At 42.0% G+C, this 26,873-nt stretch overlaps 1 protein-coding gene across 4 annotated transcripts in view; it reads left to right on the plus strand.

Annotated features, from left to right (window-relative positions):
* nAChRalpha3 (nicotinic Acetylcholine Receptor alpha3) overlaps positions 1-26,873 on the plus strand; it is a 98,473-nt gene that overhangs the window by 40,938 nt on the left and 30,662 nt on the right. For all 4 annotated transcript variants that reach the window (XM_032439330.2, XM_070209055.1, XM_070209056.1 and 1 more), the window contains exons 3-4: positions 1,538-2,307; positions 26,555-26,849. In XM_032439330.2, the coding sequence (XP_032295221.1) occupies positions 2,253-2,307; positions 26,555-26,849 (350 nt within the window). In that variant the 5' untranslated portion in view covers positions 1,538-2,252. The remainder of the gene's footprint in view (positions 1-1,537; positions 2,308-26,554; positions 26,850-26,873) is intronic.

A 26,873-nucleotide genomic window follows, 5' to 3' on the forward strand; every position in this document is an offset into this window, starting at 1 on the left:
CTCAACTTGCCGAGCTTGCCGCACAAAAATTAAATTGTAAAACTGTATGGCAGCAAGAGCACACTTCAATTTGCCAGCCATTTAATTTGGAATTAAGACAAGGTTAAGAGTTTTAACACTTGATTTTCGAGACCTGACTTCACTTACCCGCTCTTTCGCTCTTTCTCTCTCTCTCTCTCTCTGTCTCTCTCTCACGCTCTATCCTCGTATCACTCTTCTTATGCCCAAGCTAATGAAATGAGGGGCGTGTCTTAAGCCTAATTAACTTTTCGAGGCTAACAATTGAAATTATGTTTCGATCGGATTGTGCCACATTTGGTGCGTATTTCTGAGCAAATATTATTTTGCCACTGCGTACATTATGCCAAGTATCTATCCAAATGAACATTTTGCACAGCCACAGCAATTATTTTCATCTAAACTATATCACAGGGTAATTAAACCAAGGATTAGGACAAGCTGAGCCTCGTATTATTAATTAAATTATGCATAGCAGTGGGCAAGGTAAGCTGCCGACCCAAAGGCAACATAAAAACACAAGGCAGGCCGAATATTAAATACTCTTGCAAACATATGGCATAGAAGTGCTTTTATACAAAAGCCCATCAAATGCTCCTCTAGGAGCCATTTCATTGTGAGCATAATAAGATGTATTAAAAGTATGATGAGATTAGTTTGTATAGAGACAAAAAGACGGACAGACGAATCTCGACTGTTTCTGCGGATCAAAAATATGTGATATATATAATTTATGGTTGAAGAGATCTTCTTTTGTGCGTTACACAATGCGAGACAAAATTCGAATACCCTCTGCGATGCTATAAAAGCAACTTGGCATAAGCCTGAAAGGGCCTTTGAGCCACATAAACAAATTGAAATTCACAAAATGTTTATGCGCCTGGAACAATTTTTCATTTTTTATATTTATATTTATTCCTTTTTTTTTTAATTTGTTTTTGTTTTTGTACTTTTTTCTGCGCCGTTGTTTGCCTGTCGCCAAACAATTCAATTTGTGCCAAAAGATGCGCAAGACGCAAAATGATAATTAAAATGAATTTGCATAAGAAAATGTGAAAAACTAGAGAAAAACACAAAAAGCGGACCAAGTGATGCCCAAAAGCAGCTCATTTGGATTTTGACAAAGTTTTGCCCCAGTGCCCACAAGGAAACAGGATAAGCAGGCCATAGCCAAAGTTATCACATACCCTGCAAAATACACAGCGACAGGCCATATTACTGAGGCCACAAATCAGCCCTAGAGCTGACATTTCGAAGCTGTGACAGGCTGTAAGATGTACGGCATAGTAGAGACCATTGTGTAGTGCAGGGTATCAACCAGTCGAATATGGTTAACGTTTGTTTATTGCGTTTCGTATTTTTGAGTTTCGCATTTTGCAGTGACCTTTTGTGGCTAAATCTCGTTAATTCTTGGTAAATTTGTTCGTGCCGAACAACAATAAAAGAATAAAATTTTTAGTAACAAATATATATAAGAAATACTAATTAAATGTGCGGCAAACGTTCTATTTGCTTTCAGCTCTCCGTCAGCGGCAACAACAACAAATGCCAAAAGGGCCAACAGAGAATGAAACTGGGACTAGCAGCAGGCGGGGCAATACAAGGAGCAGCAGCAGCAGCGGCACAAGGACTATCGCGAGGAGCAGGGATCAAGGGGGAAGCGTCAAAAGCACATTTAAAGAATTTTAATCGAATACTGCCAAGTAACAAATATATGTATTTACAATATATATACACAGAATAAATATATATGTATATATGTATATATACTTATAAAGATGAGCATATATATATATGCCGACTAGAGCTCGCAAACAAACAGCAATAGCAACAAATGATATGCAACTAATTTATTAAAGTTAATCAACTAACTAAACAATGGACGATGGGCAAAAACATAACTAAATCTTATAAATAAATGTGACAGTGGAAACAGTTCTAATAAACATGTAAATAAATGCTGCCAAATCCACAACAACAACAACTGAAATGCATGTAACGCACAAAAACAACAATAATAACAACAACAACAAAATTAACAAGAACAACAACAAGCACAGTGGGAAAAGTGCAGCCATTTCGCAAACTTGGAAAAGCAACCACAACAAATACAACAACAACAACAACAACAGCAATAAGCACTAACATTAACATTAACATTAACAGCAACAGCAACAGCAAGGTCGCTGCCACGCCCACAACGCCCTCAACACCAGCGCGCAGAGGGAAATGAGATGAAGTGGTTTCAAGTGACCATAGATATGATTCTTGTGCTTTCATTTATATCAAGTAAGTGCCGCATACTCGTATTTATTAGCCCAAGCGCCTCCTCATCCGCTTTCCCCGCTCCAAACCTCTATCATACGGTTTAGACCTCGACCCAATCCCAAAAGACCCCCTCAACAACCCTGCCTCAAGTGGCAACTCAAACAAAGCCACGCAAAGCACTCCAAACACAAAAAACAATCGCCTGACATTGCGACCAACATTTCTGGACAGCCAGAAATGTTCAGGCACCCGAGTGCTTCAGAGTTGGCAGCTCCATGGGGCAAAGGATGGGTTTGTTGTCCATGGGGGTGCACACTTTTACTAGGCTTTTATTGCAGCAGCTTGATTTTAGTTTTTCTTTCTCTTTTTTACTTTTTACGTTTTTTTGTTAGCAATCGGGCCAGCATCCTAACCCCAAGGCACAAAGTCTAATCCACGGCGTCTTTGGGCCAACAGTTGGTCAAATTTATTGGCTCTTTTTAGAATAAAATAGCCCCCATCAGCTGGAGATTAACAATGCGCTCATCAAGCAGTACGCATTCCACTTCTACCCAAACTAAGTCCAAGTCCGCCCCTTCGCCTGGCAGTTTCTTTGCAAACTATAGTCTCTATTTAAAAGCTATCGTCGTGAAACCTTGCATAGATCCGTCTTTCGGTTCCGCTGGATCGGACTAATAGTATAGGGAGTGATCCTTCCAAAATTAATTTATTAACTAATCTTGACACTTGCGAGCTTTAACATGCTCTTCACGAATATCCAAATTATTATTAAGTACAATTTGTCTGCTATTCTTTTGTATCTATATTTTGATTAAGCCCAGCAATTGCAAGCTACACTATCGTTCTGTAACATCAGCAACAATCCAATTCGAAATACTAAATTATAATTTGGACTACTAAATTTGAAGGAAAATATCGGAAGGAAATATATATCTGGGCTCTCCTTCTTGTATGCTTGTTAGGGATGCGCAGCAAAAATATATTTTTGATATTTGAATGATTTACCAAAGTCCGAAAACTTGTTTGATTTTGGGGGTTATTAAAATTCCCACAATAATAAATAGTATTAAAATTTAACTAAGGTTAAAAATATTTCAATTTAAATATGTTTTATTATTTATGACACGACTTAACATTTAAATACTCGAAGAAAACGAGCTGCAAATAAAATAAATTGTATGAAAGGAAAATATTATTAGCCGAGTCCGTAAAAGATTTCAGTCACACACAAAACATTGAGTGTCTTTATGATATTCTAGTCGAATCTTGAGTATCCAATAATACGATTTATTTTAAATTGTGAAAACATGGAAGAGCAAAATCTGGTATAATGTGATATGATGATAATCATACTTTCATAGTCATGAATACGTACGAGTACGCGTTTATAATGCTTGCTATTCAACGCACGCACACATGCTTATATACATATTATTTGGATTTTGATATGGAGCAGTTGGAGCAGGCGACTGTCTGCATGCAGGGTATTGGCAGATTAGGAAACATGTTGTCTGGGCGCATACGAAATGGAAAGTGCAAATGAAATCGAGTTTTGGGCGTTGGACGTGGCCAACAGCTAACAGTGAACGGCAAAACAGCTGACAACGCGAAGGACGAAGGACAATGCCAGCTAACAGCAGGATACATAGACAGACACGGACACAGACACGGACACGCCTCGCCTCGGACTTAGACTCGCACTCGCACTCGGACGCGGACTCGAACTTTCGAGCTGGACTCGGACTTGGTCAACGTGCCAGCATCAGTTTTAGCGGCTTGTACGAAATGAGGCCGCAGCTGCCACAGCTGTGGCAAGCAAACGTTTTGTCTGCCTGCACAGACGAAAACTAGCACAAGGCAGCGACCACGCCCACATGCATGCCCACACCCACACCCACGCACGCACATACACTCACACTCTCGCTCGCTTGGCCCGAGCTGACCCAATCCTAGGTCCCTTGCCCGGCCCGACTCGGCTCTGTCCGTCAGTCGCCATCGCCTCCACTGTGCGTGTCGTCGATTTGATTTTCATTTTTTATGCGCGTCGTGTCGCCAAGGCCGGCAGCGCAGTTGACACCGCAGTCGCTGTCAGCGCCGCTGTCGCTGCCGCAGTCAACGCTGCGCTTAATGGCGCGGCAACATTTGCGGCTAGCTGCAAGAGGACAACTGAAACCGTATCCGTAACCCAAGCTCAAACCTAAACCGAAACCAAAACCAAAACTGAAACAGAAGCTGGACTGCAATTAAAGGCAATCCTTGCCTTGAGGCCCAGCCAGAAAGGAGCCGCACTGAAGGACCTGAACCTAACGCGAATTTATGTACATACTTACGTCTTTGTGTGTGTGTATGTTCTCGCATCGTAAATAAAAATGCAAGAGTCTTCATAAATCTTGAATGCTTGGCCAAATGTGTGTGGTTACTGTTGTTGTTTCTCTAACCCTTTTTGGAAATGGAGCGTATTCGTTTTGCGTAGGCGCTGGCAATAACATATTCGAAAAGGTATATTTATACATATAGGCTAAACCGAGATTTCACGAAAACCCACCCGCAAAGGTGAAAAAATATTATAAAATTATTGTTTGAAACTATTTTGATTGCTTTCCGATCGGCCTCAAACTCATTTTCTGACAATCCAATTGCTTTCCGAAAATCCATCGTTTTTGGGTAGAAATTGGGATTGAAGATTTGCTGGGTTGCATATCTATGAATTGTCATAAAAGCTCTTTTCATATGACTTTCACACGTTTCGCAAAATCCATCTCTCCCGGGTGGAAAATGAATATCAATTAAATTTCGTATATTCGGCGTCAGACTCATTTGCAGTACTCTATATAAAAAACTTAATTTATACTTGTTTCAACGATTTTTGAAATTCCATTCGCAGCTGTGGAAAATTGCTGGCTCACGATTGTAGCAACACATTTCCAAAAATTTGTCCAAAAATGTATTTTATTTTACAATTTGCGTGTGGAATATGTGTTCAGCTTACATTAATACTTAAATGATTTCTTAAGTTTACCCCACGGAATGGGCGGGAAACTTTTATTCCAACTGAATGTTTTTTATTTGATCGACATGAAACTCATCTTCAAATATGTAATATATAATTAAAGTTTAAAGGAAAATGATACCGTAACTCAAAGTTGAAACAAACAAAGTTGGCCCGGGCAAACTCTTAAATATTGTTGCCACAAACTCTCGTTACCTTTCCCTTTTTACCGGTGACTACGCTGCAAACAGGGTATTTCATAGTTGGAATATTTTCACATACTTGTTGTTGTTATTGTTGCCGCTGCTGTCATGTAGGCATTCCCGAGCTAGGCGATTTCACATTTTGGCATATTTGGTGCGGCTTAAACAAGCATCGAATTTTGTTTCGATTTAAAAAGCCATAAATTCATGAAACATGAAAAGCTCGGCTGGGCAATGCTGCTCGTATCTGGTATCTTGGAGCTGCCTCAGGCCCGGCAATAGGAATCTAAGCAGCAGGAGCAGCAGCAGCAGCAGCAGCAGCGCCCAAAGGCAGGCAGCACAATTTTTCATGTCATCATTTCGACTGCCCAGCAGACACCGCAGCAAACATAAATAAATAGCACTAAGGCACGCCACACACACACACACACACACACACAAAGACAGAACAGGGCGCATCAATAGCTGCTGCAAATGGCTGCTAATGCAGCAGCAGCAACAACTGCAGCAATTTTTACAACGTCGTCGTCAGTTGCCACGCTCCAGTTTCCGCTTTGTGGCCATTAAACGAACCACACACACACACACACACATACATAGATACACACACACACACACACACACGTGCACTTGTAGGGAGTGCGGTTAGTAGGTGAGGAGCTGCAAGTAACGCCCTTAACAGCAGCATCAGCATCAGCGGCAGCAGCAGCAGCAGCAGCAGCAGCCAGACGACAACTTAGAGCACTTTTCCACTGCCGCTGGCGACTTCTTTTTCTATGGCTACACTGCACAACAAAGGCTGCTTATGTTTTGGCATATCACTGACCCACGGCAGTCAGAAGTTAAACCCCAAACTGGACGTTGAAATATGACTAAATGGGCAGGCAACATGTCAGCTTGACCATTAATTACTTGTATTAACTTAGAACAGGGCTGTGAACCCAAGAAAATGAAATCGAGCCACCTTCCCGCCCTTGAGTTCGCTGCGTTAACATCCATTGTCATTTCTTTTTCGGTTTAGGGTTCGGTTCATACTTAGTAAAAAGAAAGTTAGCTCGAAGCTCTTCGGCTTAGATCTGATCTGCAGCCTTGATTCACAGAGCTCTGGCAATGCTGATTTCACTGACAGACAACTTCTTATGTAACATATATCGATTCCACTGCCATAAATGAGTCTAAAATTAGAAATGATTTGATATGCTTGTCATATTCATATTTTGAATGTAAGCAATGTGTCACATAAATATCATTCGTTGCCTCATTCGTGTTTACACTTACCATATAACAAAACGTTTAGAGTATATAGATTCAACTATAAAATGCTGCCATCGTAATGAATGTCTTGTGCGTTAGTGTCATCTTTGGAGCGATTCAGACAGCTTTTTGGCTCTCCTCACAGATGCGAATGGTGCCATTGGAATGTCTCTCATTCGGGTTGGGACAATTGACGGCGGATACAACCCATAAGTTGATGACATCGCATTATCCAGACCATTTCAATTTCAATTTCAATTTATTGCCCGTCGTTTATCGTTATACCAATTCATAAGCTATATTATATATATTTAGATATAGGTATATCATATCATTATAGATCATACTATCAGCGCATAACGTAGAGTGTGTCAGATTCGCATTGCCTTTTATTCTATTGCTGTATCTTATTTCTTCAGCTGTCCGACTCTTTATCTACTGCGAATGGGCGGCGGGCGGGCTGGAATTTGCGGGGTATGAGATAATTTGCACACTCGGCTCCCCCTCGCCCATTTGTAATGCAATTGCCACGCCCCTGCGGCTGCACTTACGTGGCGCTAATATAGAAAAGTGAAGTGCTACGACGACGACGACGACGACGCCACTTGCAAAATGGGGCGTGCCCCAGACTCGAAACGCCCAAAACGCCCAGCACGCCCACTTTTCAGCACTGGCAGTGCGACAAATTCATTGCAGTCGCTGCCGCAGTCGCATTTGCAGTCGCAGTCAAAGTCGGAGTCTGCAATGTCTGCAGCGTTTTCTTCATGGCCAACAGCATCGTCGTCGTCGTCGTCGTCGTCGATGTTGTTGTTGTTGTTGTTGTTGTTTTTGTCGTCGTCTGCCTGCTTCAAATGCAGCAAGTATCAGAATTTGGGTCGCCAGCGTCGACGCCGCAATTTTTGGCATGATTCATGACCGCAGCTGCGACGCTGCCGTCTACGCGCAACTTAACAAACACAAACAGCCAAAAAGTGTGGAGGAAAGGCACAAAACAAAAAGGGGGCAGAGCAAGGGAGACGGAGAGAGGGAGAGAGAGCTAGAGAGAAATAGAGATAAACGCACTTGCAACATGCCACCCAACTTTGTGGCACAGCATGGCCAACAATCGAGGCACTTGCGTTAACTTTATGCGTTGCTTATGATTATAAAGCTAAGTAAAGGTAGAGTATCTGCTCTAACAAAATGCCCTTTCTGACTAAAACTAACAAAAATGTGTCGTAAGTGTGTGAATGGCTAAAACCGTGCTCAAAGCTACGGTTCGTGAGCCTAACTTTGCACATTCAATAATCCAGGTATTAGTTTTAAAATCTACAAATTTAATTTTCTTCTACGTACACATCAAAATCATAAAGTAGTTATGCCTCAGCGTGCTAGTCTGACATAATATTTTATATGAACATGTTTTCTTAATTACCAGAGTTGCTAATTTTAGCTCACTTGAAGCGTAAATAAGCTTAGTTTAAGCCAAATATGGTTTGACCTTAAGCCAATATGGGAATTGACTCAAAACAAAAAAAGGATGAACTCAAGTGCAAAATAGTGCTAATGGGGCAGAATTAAAACCTATCCCAAAACAATCTTCGTTTGAGAAAACGTATCCTTATTATTCGCCTTATTCGCGAACTTGATTTTATTTAAGCAAAGCTTGGGCTAATTATTGTGTGCTTAACTTGAGTCATGCTTTAAAAACGCAAGTTATTAAAATACTAATTTTTTTTTTATTTATTTAATCAGATATATGCTTAACTATAGCATATGTTTTTCGATTATTTCGGGCTATTTTCCGGATTTCATACTTAGACTATGTATTAGTACTTATTTTTCATAAAATTAGCATGTTTTAAGTATTCTACACTTCTTTTAGGAATTACATACCTGATTTAAGACACTCTTGTTGCAAATGTAACTTAACACTTTCAGCAAACTTTCGCCAAAAAGAAATGCAAAATGGTTTATTTCGACCACCCCATTTTGTTCTGTGTACTGTATTCTACACTGGCTTATGGATAGCTTCTGCAGTTTATTGAAGTAGCTTGAGCGAATTTCTCTACGGGCGGTTCAGTTACTTGGCCCGCCATGCATCGCAACCACTAACTGCTATTATTATTGAAAATTGATGAAAATACGCATGCACACACACTCGCACACGCCCTGTGGGTGGTGGCAGGGGGCGGTAAATTATTGCAGGCTATGCTAGTTTATAAAGCGAAAGTGAAAACCGCCGACAAAAGCAATGAAAAAACTTTGCACAGCAACAAGAGGAAGGAAGAGGAAGCACAGCAACGGCCGCTATTCAACCATGAAGCAGCAAGCCACACACCCCCCCCCCCCCCCCCCCCCCTCGTAAAACCACTCTCCAAAGAGTGGGAAAAACCCTTTTTAACACCCCTCACATGCTGGTAAATGGCCGGCCTACTTTTGTCATTGAAATGCGATCAGCGACGTCGTCGACGACTTTCACGGCCAAATTTGAATTGATGTTCATGTTTGTGTGTGTGTGTGTGTGTGTGTGTTGCAGTTGCATAAACTTTGCTTCAACATTTGCCTGACTTAGTTTGTTAGGCAGCAAGCGCAAAAGCCATTGAAAACTTTTAGCGCTTAAGCACTCTTGCAACTCTCTTGCTCTCTCTTGCACTCGCTCGCACCCGCTCGGTGCAGCGCCTTCTCTCATGCTCTTTAATAAACTTTTCAAATGCATGATTGATGATGTTGCCACAGCCTGCCGCCTGCAACTCCAGTCCTCCGCCGAATCTATCAGCTCTGACCTCCAACCTCAACGCAGCAGTTGAAAAGTTTTGCGGCGTTTTGTAAACGCGAGTCGCGTCCCACAGCCAGAGTTGCCAACACGCGCTAATTGTTGTTTGAAAATGCGCCAATGTAATTACACAAATGAAAATGCATCGCGGCACGGCACGAGCGGCACATCAGGGGAAGGGGCATACAGACATTGCCATTCGATTTGTATGTTGTTTACTGCAGTGTTGCGGCCAGCCTCCTCTGCCGCTGGCAGATTGCATTGACTTGAATTGCGTCAAGTTGGCAGCACTGAATGCACGAATGCTCTTTGAAATACCAATACTCACAACTCACTACTCAGTACTTGTTTAGGTTCAATGGCGCCAATCAGTTGCCCAACAGTCAGTGCTAAAAGTCAGCTACTCTGCTGCTGAACTATACCATATGTGCCTGCTTTAATATGGAACGGTATGTTTGTAGACTATCTGCCGAACGAGCAAAATGAAAAAATAATACGGTCACACTCATGTCCTGCAGCCAATTAGACCAATAATCGATGCTGACATGAAGACAATGCTCAAGCAATTAGAGATTAATTTATTTTACCCGTGTCGGTGTCATCCAATTAATTTAGTCCTTCGAAGCAAACAAACTAACTAAAAAGGTTTCTGATTCATTTTTGTCGAACAATGGACGAGCTATTTATAATTTGTAGTTGTTATTATGAGAATTATTGTTGTATTGTTTCTAATTTATATTAGACTGCACTTTTTATTCGTAGCGCTTTAGTATAATTTTAAAATTTGTTTAATTTGGTTACATATATGTCCATATATGTCCTTCTACTTGAGTCAAAGTGCGCTAAACTTTGAACTGTATTTGTTTTAATAACTGTGCATGCAAATTTAGGCAAAACTAAGCTGTTGGCAAACATAAATATGCCGGCTACCAAAGAAGACCTACACTCGATACATATACAGAATGGTCTCCATGTTTTAATAGTAAATGAAATTTGATTGAGACAAAAGAGTATTGAGTTTCTGTGAGGCATTATACTCTAATATGTTAGTTACATATATAGACTCGAAGCTATTTGCACAGTTTAAGCAATAAGTCCTAACAACTGATCCCAGAGCTTTGTTATGCAGCACAGAGTTTATGACTAAGAAATAATGGCCCAAGTAATGTTGACCAGGTGAATCAATTGATGTAAATCAATGCAACATATTAGGTATAGGCCACATCTATCTCGGTTCAGACACGTGCCACTTAGCTGAAGGACTCTTGCGGTGAGGAAGAGAGCTTGCAAACCTATCACAGTCTGTGTGGCAAAATTAGATTTTGTTTTGTTATTTGGCCAGCACAAATTACATTTGGAGTTACATTTTGAAAAGCATTTGTGTAATTTTGGGTGTTTGGCTTTTGGCTTTAACTTGCATGCAACATGGTGCGCGTATTGTGTTGCATGTTCGCCAGCTGCCAAGCTACAATGCAACAATCCAACAACAAGGACAACAAGTTGCTGCCGTTTCGCTGATTTGGCCCGGCATTAAATTAGGTTAGGCGCCGGGCATGCTGCAGGGAGAGATGGACAAGCGGGTGGACATAGGGTGGCATACAGGACATTTGCCGACGCAGCCAATGCGTTTTGATAAATGAAGTTGTTGTCTATTGTGTCCCTGTTCCTGACGCTGCCTCGACTGTGCGGCCAAATGAGTCCAGGCGCGAATTGGGTGGCCACGCCCCCGCTACAGCCATTTGAACAATTTCAAGTTCCAGCAAAAGAATTGCAATGCCACAGAGCAGGAAGTATGACAAACCGCAAAGGAAGACGGTGCAAGACAGAAAAAAAATAATATAAAAAGTGTTCCAATCCGAGCCACAAGACTTCACAATACTCTGTTTCCATTAGAGCAGTTTGGCAAAATTTTTAAAAATTTATTTTAAAGGTACGCAAATCGTAGAACTTTATTCTTGATCTAATGACTAGGAGGGGTTTGCCAACAAGGGTGCTCTTTAAAACGATATCAATGTTGGTTATAACGGCCTACAACAACAGGGTATAGCTATTCCAAAAACCGCTCAGTTCATCATTAGCAGACTTTGCTAGCGACTCCTAATTAACAAGCCATTGTTCCCAATCTAAAGCTATAACCACTTGCGAATCATAGCCCATGAAGGACGGTCCTTCGTAATTAAATAGAGTAGTACGGTGTGTGTTTGTGTATTGTCCAATATAATATCGCTCGGATCAAGTTTAGTTGTTGCTGATAAAGAAACCCAAATATATAGTATTTATATGCAAATTATCACTGCGGAACCCAATATGCTCTATTAGCACGTAGGAATAGAGTATAAAAGAAAAATTAGATGCAACAGCAAACGTCCCACAAAAGTGACTTTAACGGAAATGACAAAAACGAGCTATAGTCGCGACTGTGACTGTGCTTGTGAGTGTGACTGCGACTGCAACTGCGACTGCGACTGCGACTGCGACGCTGGCAGCGCTGCTTTGAGTGCGGCAGAAATTTGCATTTATCTTCAAGTTGAGTTTCCTTTTTGCTTGCACTGTCTGCTTATTTATTTACTCTTTTGCAGCTGTCGCACATACACACACACACACAGGCACACCCACGCAACCCACACACACGCACACTCCCAAACACACTGATTGCAGTTGAAATATGTGTTGCCTGCTTTTAGGCTGATTTTATGCCATTTTCGCCAAAGCAATGCGGCAAGTGTCGCCATTAGCAAGTGTGCAAATGCAACGAGTTGTCATGCCTTCGACAGCCCCACCTACCGCTTCCCGTCCCTCGCCTCTACCCCTTGGCCTATTGTCACTTGAAATGTTGGCTGCCTGGCGGCGCAACACGCATGCATTTTTCATGTTGGAAAACACGACTGTCCGTCAGCAAGCAGCACTTGCACTGCACAGAGAACAGGGGAGAACCGCATCCTCCAGTCATGTGGCTACTGGCGGCTGTATCCTGCGGCATTCCATGCAACTGGCAGTCGCCCTTTGTTGCTTTAACCTATGCATAATCTGATGACAGGCAGCTCTCGCCGCCGGCACCAAACCAGCCATATTATAAGCGAATCTTTGCCAAGGCTTGCCAAACTCCAGCAGAACCTCTAAATGGCTTAAACCAGATGCTTAACAGGGGGAGCTGCCCTTTATGCACAGGCAGTTACGTTGCGCTGGCCCGGCCATAACGTGGCGGCTTCTATAATTTAATTTAATTTAATCTTCTACTCATTTAACGCCAAGCTGCATCCGTTGGCCCCCCTCTCAAAATCTTCGCCAGGCATAGCCACAGGCCCCAACACAGAGGCAGCAACTGTGGCTGGGGCTGCTGCACTCGCTGTACCTTAGGGGCTCATGCATATTCAAGGAGCATTTCATGAACTCATAAGCACGCCACTCACACCGGCAGCAGGCACCTGTACCAGAATCAGCACAAATTTGCTTAAGTTGCTCAACTTGCTCGAATACTTAATACCCTGCCGCAAGAACATACTTTGGTGTTCTTTAAATATGTTCCGACTAAAAACTACCGCAGGCAAAATTCCACGTTCCTTTAAATCCGAGTTCGAACTAGAGCCCGGAGTTATTTGTTGCACTGATTCACATTTTGCGTACTTGAACAATTATTTCGTTCGACCGAAATTTCTGTTTGATCGAACAAATGAAATCGACCCTATCGTTTTTTTTTTCATATTCTTTTATACCCTGAACCCATTAAAAATGGTGTATTGCTTTAGTCAAGTAAATAAACCAATTTGTCGTACCCATCTATTTAGCAATTTTAATGCAATTGTCTTTTTGAGAATACACGAATATTCTAAAGTACAATCTATTGGATCTTTTGTTATCATTAAAATCGGTTAAGGAACACAAAAGTTATTAAAGAAAACCTGCATTGGCTGGCCGCGAGCTTGCAAATTGTAAGAAATTCTGTAAGCATGGACACACACACATTCATGCCGTCTTTATTGAATTATATCGAAAGCATTGCAATCGCGATAGTATTGTTTTCCGTGCTGCTATTTTAACCCGTTTTATTCTCATTAAGCATTAATTGTTGATGTGGCTGTTAAGTAGGGCGGTTGCCAGTAGTGCGTTAAGTTATCGGCTCGATTGCTTAGGCTGCAACGACGAATAGTTCAAACATGTTGCTGGCTCGTTCATTTGAATATCCGATTTTGATGCAAAAGAATTAACCGCTGGTTCCAGCTCGGAGTGCCAACATATTTTTTGCAATTACACGAATGTTAAATCAAACCAATTATTATTATCAATGTTAAAACGGAATATCATTTATTTATAAACTATCGATGCAACTTTAATTAAAAACAAAAACTGGATTACGTGCCCTACGGACTGCAGCATAAAATTAATGTGGCATGCCCCATTTGCGCATTAAATCTGTGCAGGGTATGGCAAGAGTAGAGCAGACCAAGGTGTTTGGCTGCCCGCTAGCTGCCTGTTTTCGACTGCTGTCCGGGGCGTTGGCCCGACTTTGGTTGGCTGCTGTCTTTGTCCTTGCATTGATCAATGCTGACATTGACGCATAGCCCCAACAGTAGCAGCAACAACATCAACAGCAGCAACATAAAGTAATGATAGCAGCTCAACGATATCCCCTGCTGATGTATATTGATCGATGATGAAGACGGGCGCATCAGGCATGCTGTCAGAAATGCTGCGACGAGCGGCCCTGGCAATTGTACAATGACATTGGCAAACAATTACGAGCATTATTGGCTGAGATATGGCAAGCGGCACGCCTACACCCAGACAGAAAGACAGAAAGACAGAGGGACAGGGACACAGATACTTTCGGTTATGTGGGGGATAGGATTTGCGCAGCTTGCATTATGAATAAAGCCATAAAACATCTTACAAATGAGAATCAGCAGAATGTTGCCGCTCGAATACATTTACATATACATTTACATACACATTCACAGACGCTGATACAGTTAGAGATACAGATACAGATACAGATACAGATACATTTGCAGCTACAGCGGTTACGCATGACTGACTGCGCATAAAGTGACAGTTAGAATTTTGTCGTAAGCAGTTGCCAGTAACCAGTTGCCACTAACCAGTTACCAGTTAGCAGTCGCCAGTTACGCGCTACCAGCTGCCAGTCGCCCGCTGTGAATTGCTGCTGCTGTTGCTGTCAGGCTGGCAGCGCGTATCTGTAAGATACGCAGATACTTTACGCCTGATATGCTGCAACTCATTTTGCACTGCATTTTTATGCGCCACAAAGTACACGACAGGTGGTAGAGTGTTGGTATAGGAGTGCGGGTGGGACAGGTGTTGGGTTTGGGGTTGGGTTCGGTTACACCACAGCCATCTTCTTTCTATTTGTATTTGTTTATCAAAGCGCGAACTTTTCTGTGAGTCGCTGTTCAAATTTGCTACAGCTGCACTTGAGGTCTGCATGTGTGTATGTGTAGGTATATGTGTGTGTGTGGGTATCTATTTATATTTACTACTTCATATCTTGTGCAACGCATATTATAGTTTACAACTTGCCTCTTTGGTCATGTCAGCAAAATTTGCACAAAGCGCTGCAAGTTTGTTGTGCTTGTGCATATTGTACTTAGCAAGCGTGTGTGTGTGTGTGTGTGTGCGTGGTTGTGTCATGTCATTCAGCAAGATAGAAAAATATGTGTATTCCATATGTTGACTGAATATCAACGGGTATTGGGGTCAGCTTTAAACCCGGCTAACACAACAAATCCACAACTAATTGATCCACTCAGGTGTAAATGGAGCAGCTTCTTGACCCCCATGCTCAACTGTCAATTGCATGCACAGCTTGGCCAGCCTGCACCAGCTGCTGCTGCTGCTTTTGTCAACCTGTCAACTCATTCGATTGCCATTAGCTGAGCAGCATTAGCGTTGGCTTAAACGAGCCATTGATTTTGATACACAGTCACAGTTGCATTTAACAGTCAATAACTTATGATAACTTTCTCATTTGTCTCACTTTCTCTAGATATCGACCTGTCTCTCCCTCTGTCCGTTTTTATCTTTCACCTGACAGAAATCATTATACTCTCACTTACCGCGCCGTTTAACGTCATCAGACACACATCTGATCTTTTTTCCTCTCATCTGTTTTCCCCTTGCCCTTCTCCACTTCTTGCTCATTTGTCTTCCGGCCACTTGCCCGTGCGACATTTAAAAGCCGCAAAGTGTGCGCCATGTCTAACGGTACAAACAAATCAATTTGCCATAATCATCAAGTATCACACAACCGAGCAGCCAATAAATGAACCCCCCTCAACCGCCAACTCTGTCCCTCAACCTCAGCCACTCCCACAGCAATCCACACCCATTGCAAGCTTCTGTGAGCTGCTGACTGACAGGCATCCCGTTGCCCCGGTCAGGAGTAGCATGCCAGCTCACTCACTGCAATAACATATACACACACACACACACACACATAGTATGACACACACACACACATGCACGCACACGCACGGAACATGCAGTGCTATCTTTTGAGAACTGAATTGGCCCTTTCCCGTTCAGACAGCGACACGAATTCGCAATTAAGTGATTTTATGGTCGCGTATTTCAATTTATTGCCAATCGAGCGTATGCCTACCCCCGGGACAGGAGCTCATACCCTCTGGCGCGCCCTTGCCATTCTGACATTGACACATGCGGCGTCGGCGGTGGGGGGTGTAGGGCGCAGGATGTAGGAGAGCAGCACTGCAGCGCGCAGTTTTTTAACATTAAGCAATATTAGATTTATGGGCCGCACAGACAAACACATCGCGAATCTCGATGCGACCCTTCTTTCACTGGTTATTCGTGGTCTGCCCGCCTTTGCTGTCAATGGCTGCACTTCCGTATCCGCCATCCACTCGCCAGCATGTGCGTGAGTGTGTGTGTGTGTGTGTGTGTGTGTGTGTGTGGCGTGTATGTCATGTGTGTCTTATCTTGTCAGAGAGCGAGCAGCAGCTTGATTACGTTGTCATCGCCAGCTAAGCCCTTGCCCTGGCTCACAATCACTGGGCTAAAACGCCAACACATCTGTTCATAGATGCGTCCCATCGCGTCGCTTCGCGTCGGTTGTCTTCTACCTGTCATTGGCAATTATGCATTTATTCAATAAAGCTGCCACGCCTGCCAGTACACCATTACACTATAACGCCTTCATTTGTATGGATTATTTAATGATGTACCATTCACACAATGGAAATGTCTGGTGCGTACTGCAGGTTGCCAGAGTTCAATAATAGCTTATAATGAGGTGCATCTCTAGAGGAATTTATCAGTAATATGCATTTCAAATTTTCTAGAAGTAATCTAGAAGATATAATTACGCTTGCAATTGTCCACAGCCATTTAAATTTATTTATAATTTAAATCTTTTCTTGAAACAATTTGTGAAAGTTTTTGAAACTTAACCTAACTATTACATTTGTCAACAGCGTCCCATTGATAAAAAGTATCGACAGCTTTTATTTCATCGAAAAGAATCGATTAGTGTGGCAGTTGTTGGAATACGCTTGGTATTCTTGATATTGTCAACGTATTACTCCATATAATTATGTCCATCGATCTTAGTGGATATGAGCTTAAGCCAATAAATGTTATATGTGAGCTCTCATAAATATGCACATTATTCGTTAATGGTACTCGCATTCTCGACAAAAGCACATTTGTGCGGCTGATAGTCATATTGTTTCGAGTCGACATTCATTCATTTGCCTCTCTTTGTTATACTTATTTGCGGGCTCATCAATTCAACGGAACATGTTTCATTCCCACGGCTCGGCTCATCCATAATTCAGCTATCAGTCGGTTTTTGCCTTAGTTATTGAAATTTATGGAACTTTTTATGCTTTGCCCGAATGCATTCCACAGTTCTTCTCCAACTTTAATATAAAAAGACTGTGTATAACACGCATACTTGTTTATACATATTTTTGTACGACGATTTTAGTGCCAAGATTTATGATGCCATCATATTCTGTACAGGGTATATGGTAATCAAGTGCTCTTAACTAGAGGACTTTTACTTAGTCTAGTTGCCGCTGGCCCTAAGAGTGTTCCACAGTTTGGAGCTAAATAAGTTGCTTCAGGCTGATGCTTCCATTTTGCCATTCGAAACATGTTACAATGCAACTCTTTGTCAAACTAGACTTGAAGCTACCCTGTATTTGGCTTTGAGAGTGCAGAGAAAAATTAAAATAATAATTAAAGCTCAAATCAAATCAATTCAATGCCCGATATTGGAAAAACTATAGTTTTGTGGAATAATTAAAAAAAATGTATCCTTGACGTCAAAAGAAGCAAAAAATGTCGAAAGAAGCTTTACAAATCTGTGTTCTTTTGCACTACAATGGCAAAATTGTAATATACCCTTTAAGTCATTTTATGGTTACAGGGTATCGTATAAAAATGGAAGCCAGCTGCTACTTGCAGCGCATAAATGCTAAAAGTGTTTCATGTTTTTCGCGTGTCAATGATGCCAGCACACACACATACACACGCACGCACATTCGCTCATACACATTCGCTCATACGCATAAGCGTGGGTTCGGGGCTGTGCTTTGAACGGGGCGTGGCACTCACAAGTTCAATATGCGCGCCCGACTCGTTAGAGAAATGCTTTAACTATGTGAACGATAGAATTGATGCTCACCTCTCCGCGCTTCACTCACTCCATTCTCTGCCATCCGCCGCTCACTGTGTGCGTGTTTCCGGCGTTTTGCTTTTTTCACTTCCGTTTTGAGTTCGACTTTCTACGTTCTCCGCTCTGCATTTTCTGTGGATTGGGTTGCCGCCCTATGGCGCACATTAGCGCGATACTGCCAGCGGAATCCAGCCAGAAGTTCCGGATACAGCCAGAGCTTCCTACCAACCATACTCATCCACCCAGCCGCGTGGCCCTTTCCTGAGCTCGTCATGGCAGTGTCATTAGAAACTTTAGCTGCGTGTCGATTTGATGCAAGGACCAACATTTTGACACATTGGCAGGCGCGTCAAGGCGTTGGCCAGAAGCAGAACCAGAAGCTGGGCCGCGAGGGCGTACAATGGAAACTTGTCTTGTTTTTGACGCCTGGCCATAAAAAATGATGATGGGGATCATGCACGTGCTTACGCTCAATTCATCAGCCAGGGCGCAACACCTACGACAACGACAACAACGACGACCAGAACGAAGACGGCGATGAGGACGAGAATAGTTGGGAAAAGTGTGCTGAATGGGGCCGGGTGCCACTGGCTGGATAGTTGATGGCCGTCACTGACGCCCTGCAAAAATATTGCCATTTAAGCTCCGGACGCATTTACGGCTGACAGGTGCTGGGCTGCAGGGTTGAAGGGCTAAAGGGCTGAGGGGATCAAGCAGGATCTGGCGCTGGACAATCGGCCATTCTCCGGACTAGAGTTTCAGTTTGATAGCCGCTGAATGGTCCACAGATTGGAAATTGTCCAATATGACGGTACGGAAACGGCACGAGTGAATGAATGATTGCATTCGTTTGCATTTGAAAGCAAGCAATTTCAGCTGCCATGGATTTACATAGATCGGAACCAGCTACGACCCTGATAGGTAATGGCAGGAATGCAAAAGTGAAAAGTGAAAAGTAAAGAAACAGCATTAACTGAATAAAAATATACCCTACCGTGCGTGCGAAATATGCCCACGAAAAAGATTAAAGGCAATCAAGTATTCATTGTGGCAGCATGTGAGTGTATTCATTCGCACACGCACACATAGGACTATGCAATCATATATGTATGTAAGCATGTAAATATATACATACTCATAAATAAGTGTGATTACTTTGAATGAGGGCTGCAAACTTTGAATTTAAATTTCGTATTGACTGTGAACTAAACCGTGCACCCGATTTGTTGCACCAAAAAAACAGTCGAACCTAGTCCTGAACTGCATTTTTTAGCAGCATTCTACGAAGAATATTGCCATTTATTCACAGAAATTAAAATTGATCGATACTAAAAATTGGCATATTTTTGGATAAAAGAAAAAAACACTTTTTACAAAAGCATGTTTCGTCTCGGATTCCGCGCTCAAACCGGATCAATTCAATAAAATTAATATAATTTTTAATAAATTGTATAAGTTCTATGAAAAACTGAAAGAAAACGAACCCAATTCTGGATTAACAAGCGTAGAAAACCAGACTCAAGAACCGAGCCTTAGAACGAGGTGAGGTTTGAGCCATGAACTACCGAATACGTTTTATGGGCCTGCAGCCATGCCTTGAATATTTTTGTGCCTCAACCGGCAACAAATATGCAATTAAAAGAAATGTTTCAGTATTTTAATTAATATAAAGAACTATGTGAATGTTGAGTGCATTAATTAAAAAACAATTACCAGAGCTCAGAAATAGCTTGAAGTACTTTGAAAATATTTGCATGGAAAAATACAAAAATGGAAATACTAACGAAATTTAAGATATTTTGCATTTAACTCACAGAAAACATAAGTGCACTTAATCGTATTTCTGAATGCATGCTGTCAAACGAAATGAAATGCACTTTCAACATTAATAAATAAACTCATATTTAAACATGCATATTTATAAAGTAAGGAAATTTCGAATTGTTGCACTTGAACAAAAGGCTCTAATTAATTCTGAATGCACTCATCAATACGGGGATTAACTTGAACATGTTTTTCATACTCTTCGAGCTGATTATTAATTTGAACTAACCTTGAGCATCTGATCGAATTGCCCAGACAAAAAGTACAGCTCGGCCCGTCCTTATAGAAGCCACTCCGTCCGTTTCGTCCATTCCGTCCGGTCAGTGTGTCCGTCAACGCAATGAGACGGAAATCAGCTTGGTCAGCATTCGATTGCATTCGCGCGAGTGCAGATTGTTGCATTCTTCTGGTTAACAGCGTCGGGTCCCCAGCTCACAGTCGCCTCCACCTCGTTATTCATATTTTTATTATGCCTTGAACCCGACGAGTATGGCTAAAATGGATATAAAGGCTTGGTGAACATGTTTGTGACAGGCAGAGAGAAACATCTCTAAACGCATAAAGAGTATATATTTCCAAGCAGGACGAGCTCAGTTGATTTGGCCAAGAAACTAAGAATTTTAAATATATAAATTTTTGTATAACGCAGAATAAACTGGGAAGAGTTTCGAATGTATGTAACGGCAGCTTGGCCCTGGCTGCAGGGTATCTCCAAGTCGGACACTCTCAGCCAGAGCACTCTTGTTTCTTCTCAATTCACGCTTTATGCTTCGCAATTTGTTTTTGCTCGGCATGGGCAACACTTCTGGGTATGCGAATGGAATTGGGAATGGGAATGGGAATGGAACGTGTTTGTGCTCCCAATGCGACGCGTCGGCGACTCTTGGCGATAGCCGCCAAATGGCCACCTAGTGCTCCGTTGACTGCGACAGCACCTTGCGGCACATGCCACAGCTATGAGTGGCCTGTGCACTCGACGCATGCATGCCGAATGCAATAAGCAACAACAGCAGCAGTAGCAACAAAATACTATAACAACAACAACACGAGGAACTACAACATGTGAATGCGGCCAGTTTGTCAGCCACAGCCACAGCCATAGTCGCAATCGCAATCGCAATGCACATGGCCAGAAGGCGGCACTCGCCCACATTTGGCCATTGTTCGCCGCAGTGTTTTATTATTCATGCGCCCCGTTTGGGTCTCCCGCTGCAGTTGCAGTTGCAGTTGCCGCTGCAGTGTTGCAGTTACAAATTCCTGCTCTTTTCGTTTTTTTTTTTTTTAGCCAGTTATCATGCACATGCATTCACAATAATAGCGTGTAAATTTCAAGCGTTTAAAAAGCCAAACACAAAAACATTCTCAAGCTGAGTGTGCTCGACTATAAGATGCCTGTTCCCACCTGTGTGAATATTTGTTTCTTGACATTTTACAACACTGTCACATGTGTCTTTAATTTATACGTATTTAACGTGCCCAGCAAGCATTTTATCGTGAAATACAAAAACATTTTTTCAAATGATATTGCCTATCGTATCCACGATATTCCTATCGCAATTTTGACAATATCTTGTGTTCCTTTGTGAGACATCTGGGAATTGTCTTTTTAAAGCTTAGTAACAATAAAAAACAATATAAATATCTGCTCGTTTCAAGTTTCGGAGCGATTCCCTGCCATGAGGATCGGGTCGTTAACTGGGTTCACCTGTTGATTCCAAACTTTGTCTAATATTTTCAACATTTTATAGATAGATAGTTGTGGCCCTGTCATTAATGCTTTGGAACTATTTCTCACTCGAAAGATTTGTATTTGAAGCAAAATCTGTCAGATTTTAACCAACATGTATCTGCCATGTTCGAATAGTTCGTTTTACAGGCCTGACACAATCTATATTCCATACCCAAATTCCCCCCACTTTAGCTCATATTGAATGTAATTGTACAATTTCTTAATATATACGTATATGTAATTGGTATACCAGCCCAATAATTTCCCACTCTTTAGCAAAGTATTGCCAGGCTGGGAGTTTTTCCAGCATTTTCACATACACACACATATGCAGCCCAAATGGGCAGTTCATTAGAATCATAAAGAATAGTTACCCAAGGCATAGCCGATCCTAGTCAAATTTTCAGAAGAGATTCGTATGCTAAATGCAAAGAGCATAATATCATAATATTTATGAGTGAGCTTTGAGCATAAAAAAAGAAATAGTTTTAAGCAATCTGCAATCCAAATTTGGACTCTTTAGCTCGCTCACTCCCTCTCGCTCGTAGTCCCTGAGGATTTTAAAATACAACTCGTTAACAGTGGCTGCTGACGATGCTGCGATGTTGCCATCAGCCGCACCAACTCCACTGACTGTAACCCAACCCCGGCACCGTTTCCGCCCCCTCTTGTAGGTGCAGCCCCTTGGCATCCACCTGCCCTTCGTGAAACGCAAGTTGACTGCAAGTTGGCCTTGTCTGCCCGCGCTAACGTTTTGTTGTTAAGCCATTGGAATTTATGGCGTTGTTTACACAAAAATTGCATTCGCCTTGCAGTTGAGTAAACACACGACTCGCCAAGAAGGAGAGGCGGCATCTGAAGCAGAGACACTGAACAAGAAAAGAGGGAGAAAAACAAGAGTGCACACATCGGGAGTGCCCGGCCAGGAGATAGTCTGTACCCAGCGGCGAGTTGCACTCACATAACATATATTTAAACTTCCTGCGGCTTCTATCCTTCTTCTTCTGTCCTCGGCCACACATCCTTGAATAACTCCTGAGTTTTCAGTGGGAAAAGGAAGTTAATTATTGTTACATATATGCTTAGCATACGCTTGCATACATATTGTATGTGTCTCTAGCTCTTCCGATCACCCAGTTATGTTAAATTTATTTAGTTTTTTAAATTGACTCTACGGAAATTGTGGCGCGATAGAAAAAAATATTTGCTCAATGTGCGTGTGTTATACGAAATTTAAAGTCTGGGATTAGGAGATACATACACTGTTACATGCACTTGCGCAAAACCAGTTCACCCTTTTGAGTACATTTACAATGTGTACAGGGTATTAAAAAAAAAAAAACGGAAAGCAGAAAAAAAAATACAATTTGGCAAGTCAAATTGAAATAACTGCGTTCCAGAGTTTCAGAATATCAGAATTTCAGCTGCCGGCGTCCTTAATGAATGCCAATTACTGTTGGAGGACCTGGAACTCGATTATGTTAGTGAAATGCAAAAACCGATTTAAATAACGAGTATTTTCAATTGCTCGGAAATGGACTAAAGGGCCAACCTGCCAGTTCACTCGGTCATAAGGTGTGCATGCTTTAGATCTGTGCCAGCTGCTGTTAATTAAAATCGATGGTAGCCGTCAAGAAAGTTGCAGAGCAAACGGCGGCGTACAATGGCGCGTATACGCAATGTGTATTAATTAATGCGACTTTGCCCCTACACACAAACACACACACACACACACATACACACATAAATTTCAAATAGTCGTAACGTATAATTATATAAGCTGCACAGCGACCCAAATGCGTGATGCCCGAGAGTTAGATAGACATAGAGAGCAAGAGAAAGAGAGAAGAACTTCGTCTACAGCCAGGAAGCCCGAAACGGTGGCATATAGCATGTTTGCTGTCATCTGAGAGGCGCAAACAACGAAATTGCATTTAGGTGTTGCCAAGAACTGTCAGCCAAACTAAGCACTCGAATCTAACAAGAGAACTTTGGCCAAAATTCGAATACGAACTAATTACAAATTGAGATCAAAGATGTAATCGGGCTCGGGCAGAGTCTAGCATAGTACTTAATCAAATAGCTCGATTCACAAATATAGAACCCTGTCAAATGAAAGGCTGATGGCAAAAGTGTACAAAATATCTACGCTCAGGCTTGCCTTAAATGAACATAAGCATTTAATATTCAAGAAAATAAAATTATTACAAGAATTCTATTGATTATGAAATACCTATTTTGACTCGTTATATCGAAGTCCTACTGTACAATCATATTAAACAAGCAATGAACGGAAAAATATGAGAGAGCTACCAACGAATTGAAGTTGGCCCAAAACGAACTAATTAGAATTTGAGAGCAGAAATGTAATCGGATTTGGGCAGTGTCTGGCAAAGAAATTAAATTGTTCGCCTGGCTTTTGTCTAGCAGCAAAATGAGCCAAAAAAAAACATCAAGATGTATGCATGTGTATACGATGTGTAAATGTATGTACACATGTACATAATAATATGGCACGACAAATGTACGACACGCAAAGCAATCATAAAATGTGCTTTTTGGTTACCTTAATGTGATTGTCGGGCCACATGTGAGCATTGAAAGCAGTCAATTAGCACCAACACAGGCACAGGCAGTTACACACACATACACGAGCGACATGTGAAATGTGGCATATAAGGTATACGTCGTGTGTGCCCAAAACGCAGGAGTCAAAAGCGGACGCCGCAAAGGTCCGTTTAACTTAACGTTTCCCACGCGAGCGACAACAGCGTTAACCCACAAATATACACACAGACACACATGGCACACACACAGACATGGCACACACACCTTGTCAAGTGAATGGGCAAGGCATAGGCCAAAAGCATTCCAAGTTGCTTTGGCAACCGCGCTGCGGTCTTAAAGTTGACAATAGATTAATGTCGCCCCGGAGAGGAATAAAGCATGCCACAAAAAGCATAGGTAGTTAATTTTTAACAGACTCATGCCAAGGCAAAGGCCGCACTTTCATCTTCTCGCAACTTGGCAACGATAGCTGCCTCGGCGCGTGACATATCAAAGTTCAAAGCTGGCTAAATTGATTAAGACCACGCCCAGTGGCACTAATTGCCAACAGCCAGTGGCAGCAGCAGCAGCAGCAACAGCAGCAACAACAGCAGCACATCCTGCCCATGCCCCATGTCTGTGTGTGTGCGGTGCAAATGTGCGAAAATTGCAGGTGCCCCTTAATGATGCAGGAAATGAGTTAATGCGCCCATCAAGCGCCAACCACCAGCGTCATCGTCAGTCAGCCAGGCGTCCAGGCTAGGCTCAGTCAAGCGTTTACCGTGCCAACTGCCCCGCTGTCCTGCTGCCCATCAGCTCCATCAGTCGCCTAGCCTAGCTGGGCATGCAAAGCGGCCCAGTTGATTGGCATCCCAGCTAAGGCAGACGTTATGCTGTCGTCAATGTCATTGGGCGAAGCGTTCACTAATCAGCTTATCATTATTTCATTGACGGAGTGCGGGGGTGTGCGGGAGGTGGGGTGGTCACGGAGATAGGGCGCAATAAAAATCGTTGTATTGAAGCCTAAGCGGATTAGGATAGTTGCCAGTCTTAGCCAACCCAATAGACAATGCACAGCAAATGATGGCATAGAGCAAACAGGAGAATACGATTTACACAGATTCTCGAAACCTAAATACGCTAGCATATCAATTGCATTGTATTACAACCTTTTCTAACTAATGCCACGCCCTAAGATAAAACTCTATTAATTAACCATAAAACATTTCAAGTTATCAAATTAGTTATATTTACATATTGAAGAGTTCGTCATAGTATTTTTTAGTAAGTAAAAATACAAAAATCCTATAGATCAAGCGAATATATATGGCTCAGGCTTAATTACGACTGTTCTTCATCAAACAAATTTGACTTAAGAGTCATTCTTGTCTATCTAAAATGAAAATCGATTCAAAGCCGTTTTGCGAAACGTTATTGATAAAACAAATTCGACTTGCGAACAAGCGATACATTATGATCCATGCTTGTTCTCAAATCGCATTTTGTTACTCAAATAAAGCGTGATACGCTTTTTCTTAAACTCTAACTTAAAGCTAGTACTATGTTCACAGACTAGGAAATTGTAACTGTAGTCGGATTTGCAGAAAGTTTTAACTTGAGTTAGTACCAAATTCTTGGATTTTCCTAAATTTTTCTCTGCATTAATCAGGATTATAGTTTTTTGCCTTAAGAAAGGCACAACTAAAGTAAATTAGATATTTGTAAATACTCTTATTTTTTAAGTACAATTCCTAATAAATTTTTGACTGACATTATTCAATCATCAGTTGCTGGTACCAAAAATAATATCCTGCTCTGAACATATCGTGACATATTCGCTATGCCCAGTGCAAGGGTATTATGACAGTCCGATATAAAATAAATCAATTAAAAGATTTCGAGGTTTTTCCGGGCCGCGCATCTGAATAAGCCAAAAGCAAAGCTAATTAGCAAACTCCACTGGGAGCTAGCAGCTCGCCGTGCTGGTATGGCGCTGCTTCTGGATGTGGACATGGGAGCATGGGGGCGTGGGTTGGGCTGCGTAGCTGGTCAAGCATATTGTGATCCCATTATCAGCGTATCATTAATTTAATGTGTGGTACATTAATTGCCGCATTGCGCATTCACAGCACTATGCGCTGCAAGTGGAAATGGCAAATGGAAGTGGAAATAGAAATCAAAATGAGAATCAGAGAGGAGGGCGAAGAACGGACAGCGCGCAGTGTCAGCTGATAGTTGATAGGAATAAAAGGCACCAGTTGTAGCCTTATATTGATGGCTGACCCCTTATTTTGTATTGATTATTTTTCAGGCAGCACAGCGAATCCGGATGCGAAGCGACTCTACGACGATCTGCTAAGCAACTACAATAAACTGGTGCGTCCCGTGGTAAATGTCACGGATGCGCTAACGGTGCGCATCAAGCTGAAGCTATCGCAACTGATTGATGTCAATCTGAAGAACCAAATAATGACCACCAATCTGTGGGTGGAACAATCCTGGTACGACTACAAACTCAAATGGGAGCCCAAGGAATATGGCGGTGTCGAAATGCTTCATGTGCCCTCCGATCACATCTGGCGGCCAGACATTGTGCTCTACAACAAGTGAGTAGTGCTCTTATCAAGCTA

This window comes from Drosophila virilis, chromosome X (genome assembly GCF_030788295.1).
Source record: "Drosophila virilis strain 15010-1051.87 chromosome X, Dvir_AGI_RSII-ME, whole genome shotgun sequence".
Classification (NCBI taxonomy): Eukaryota; Metazoa; Arthropoda; class Insecta; order Diptera; family Drosophilidae; genus Drosophila; species Drosophila virilis.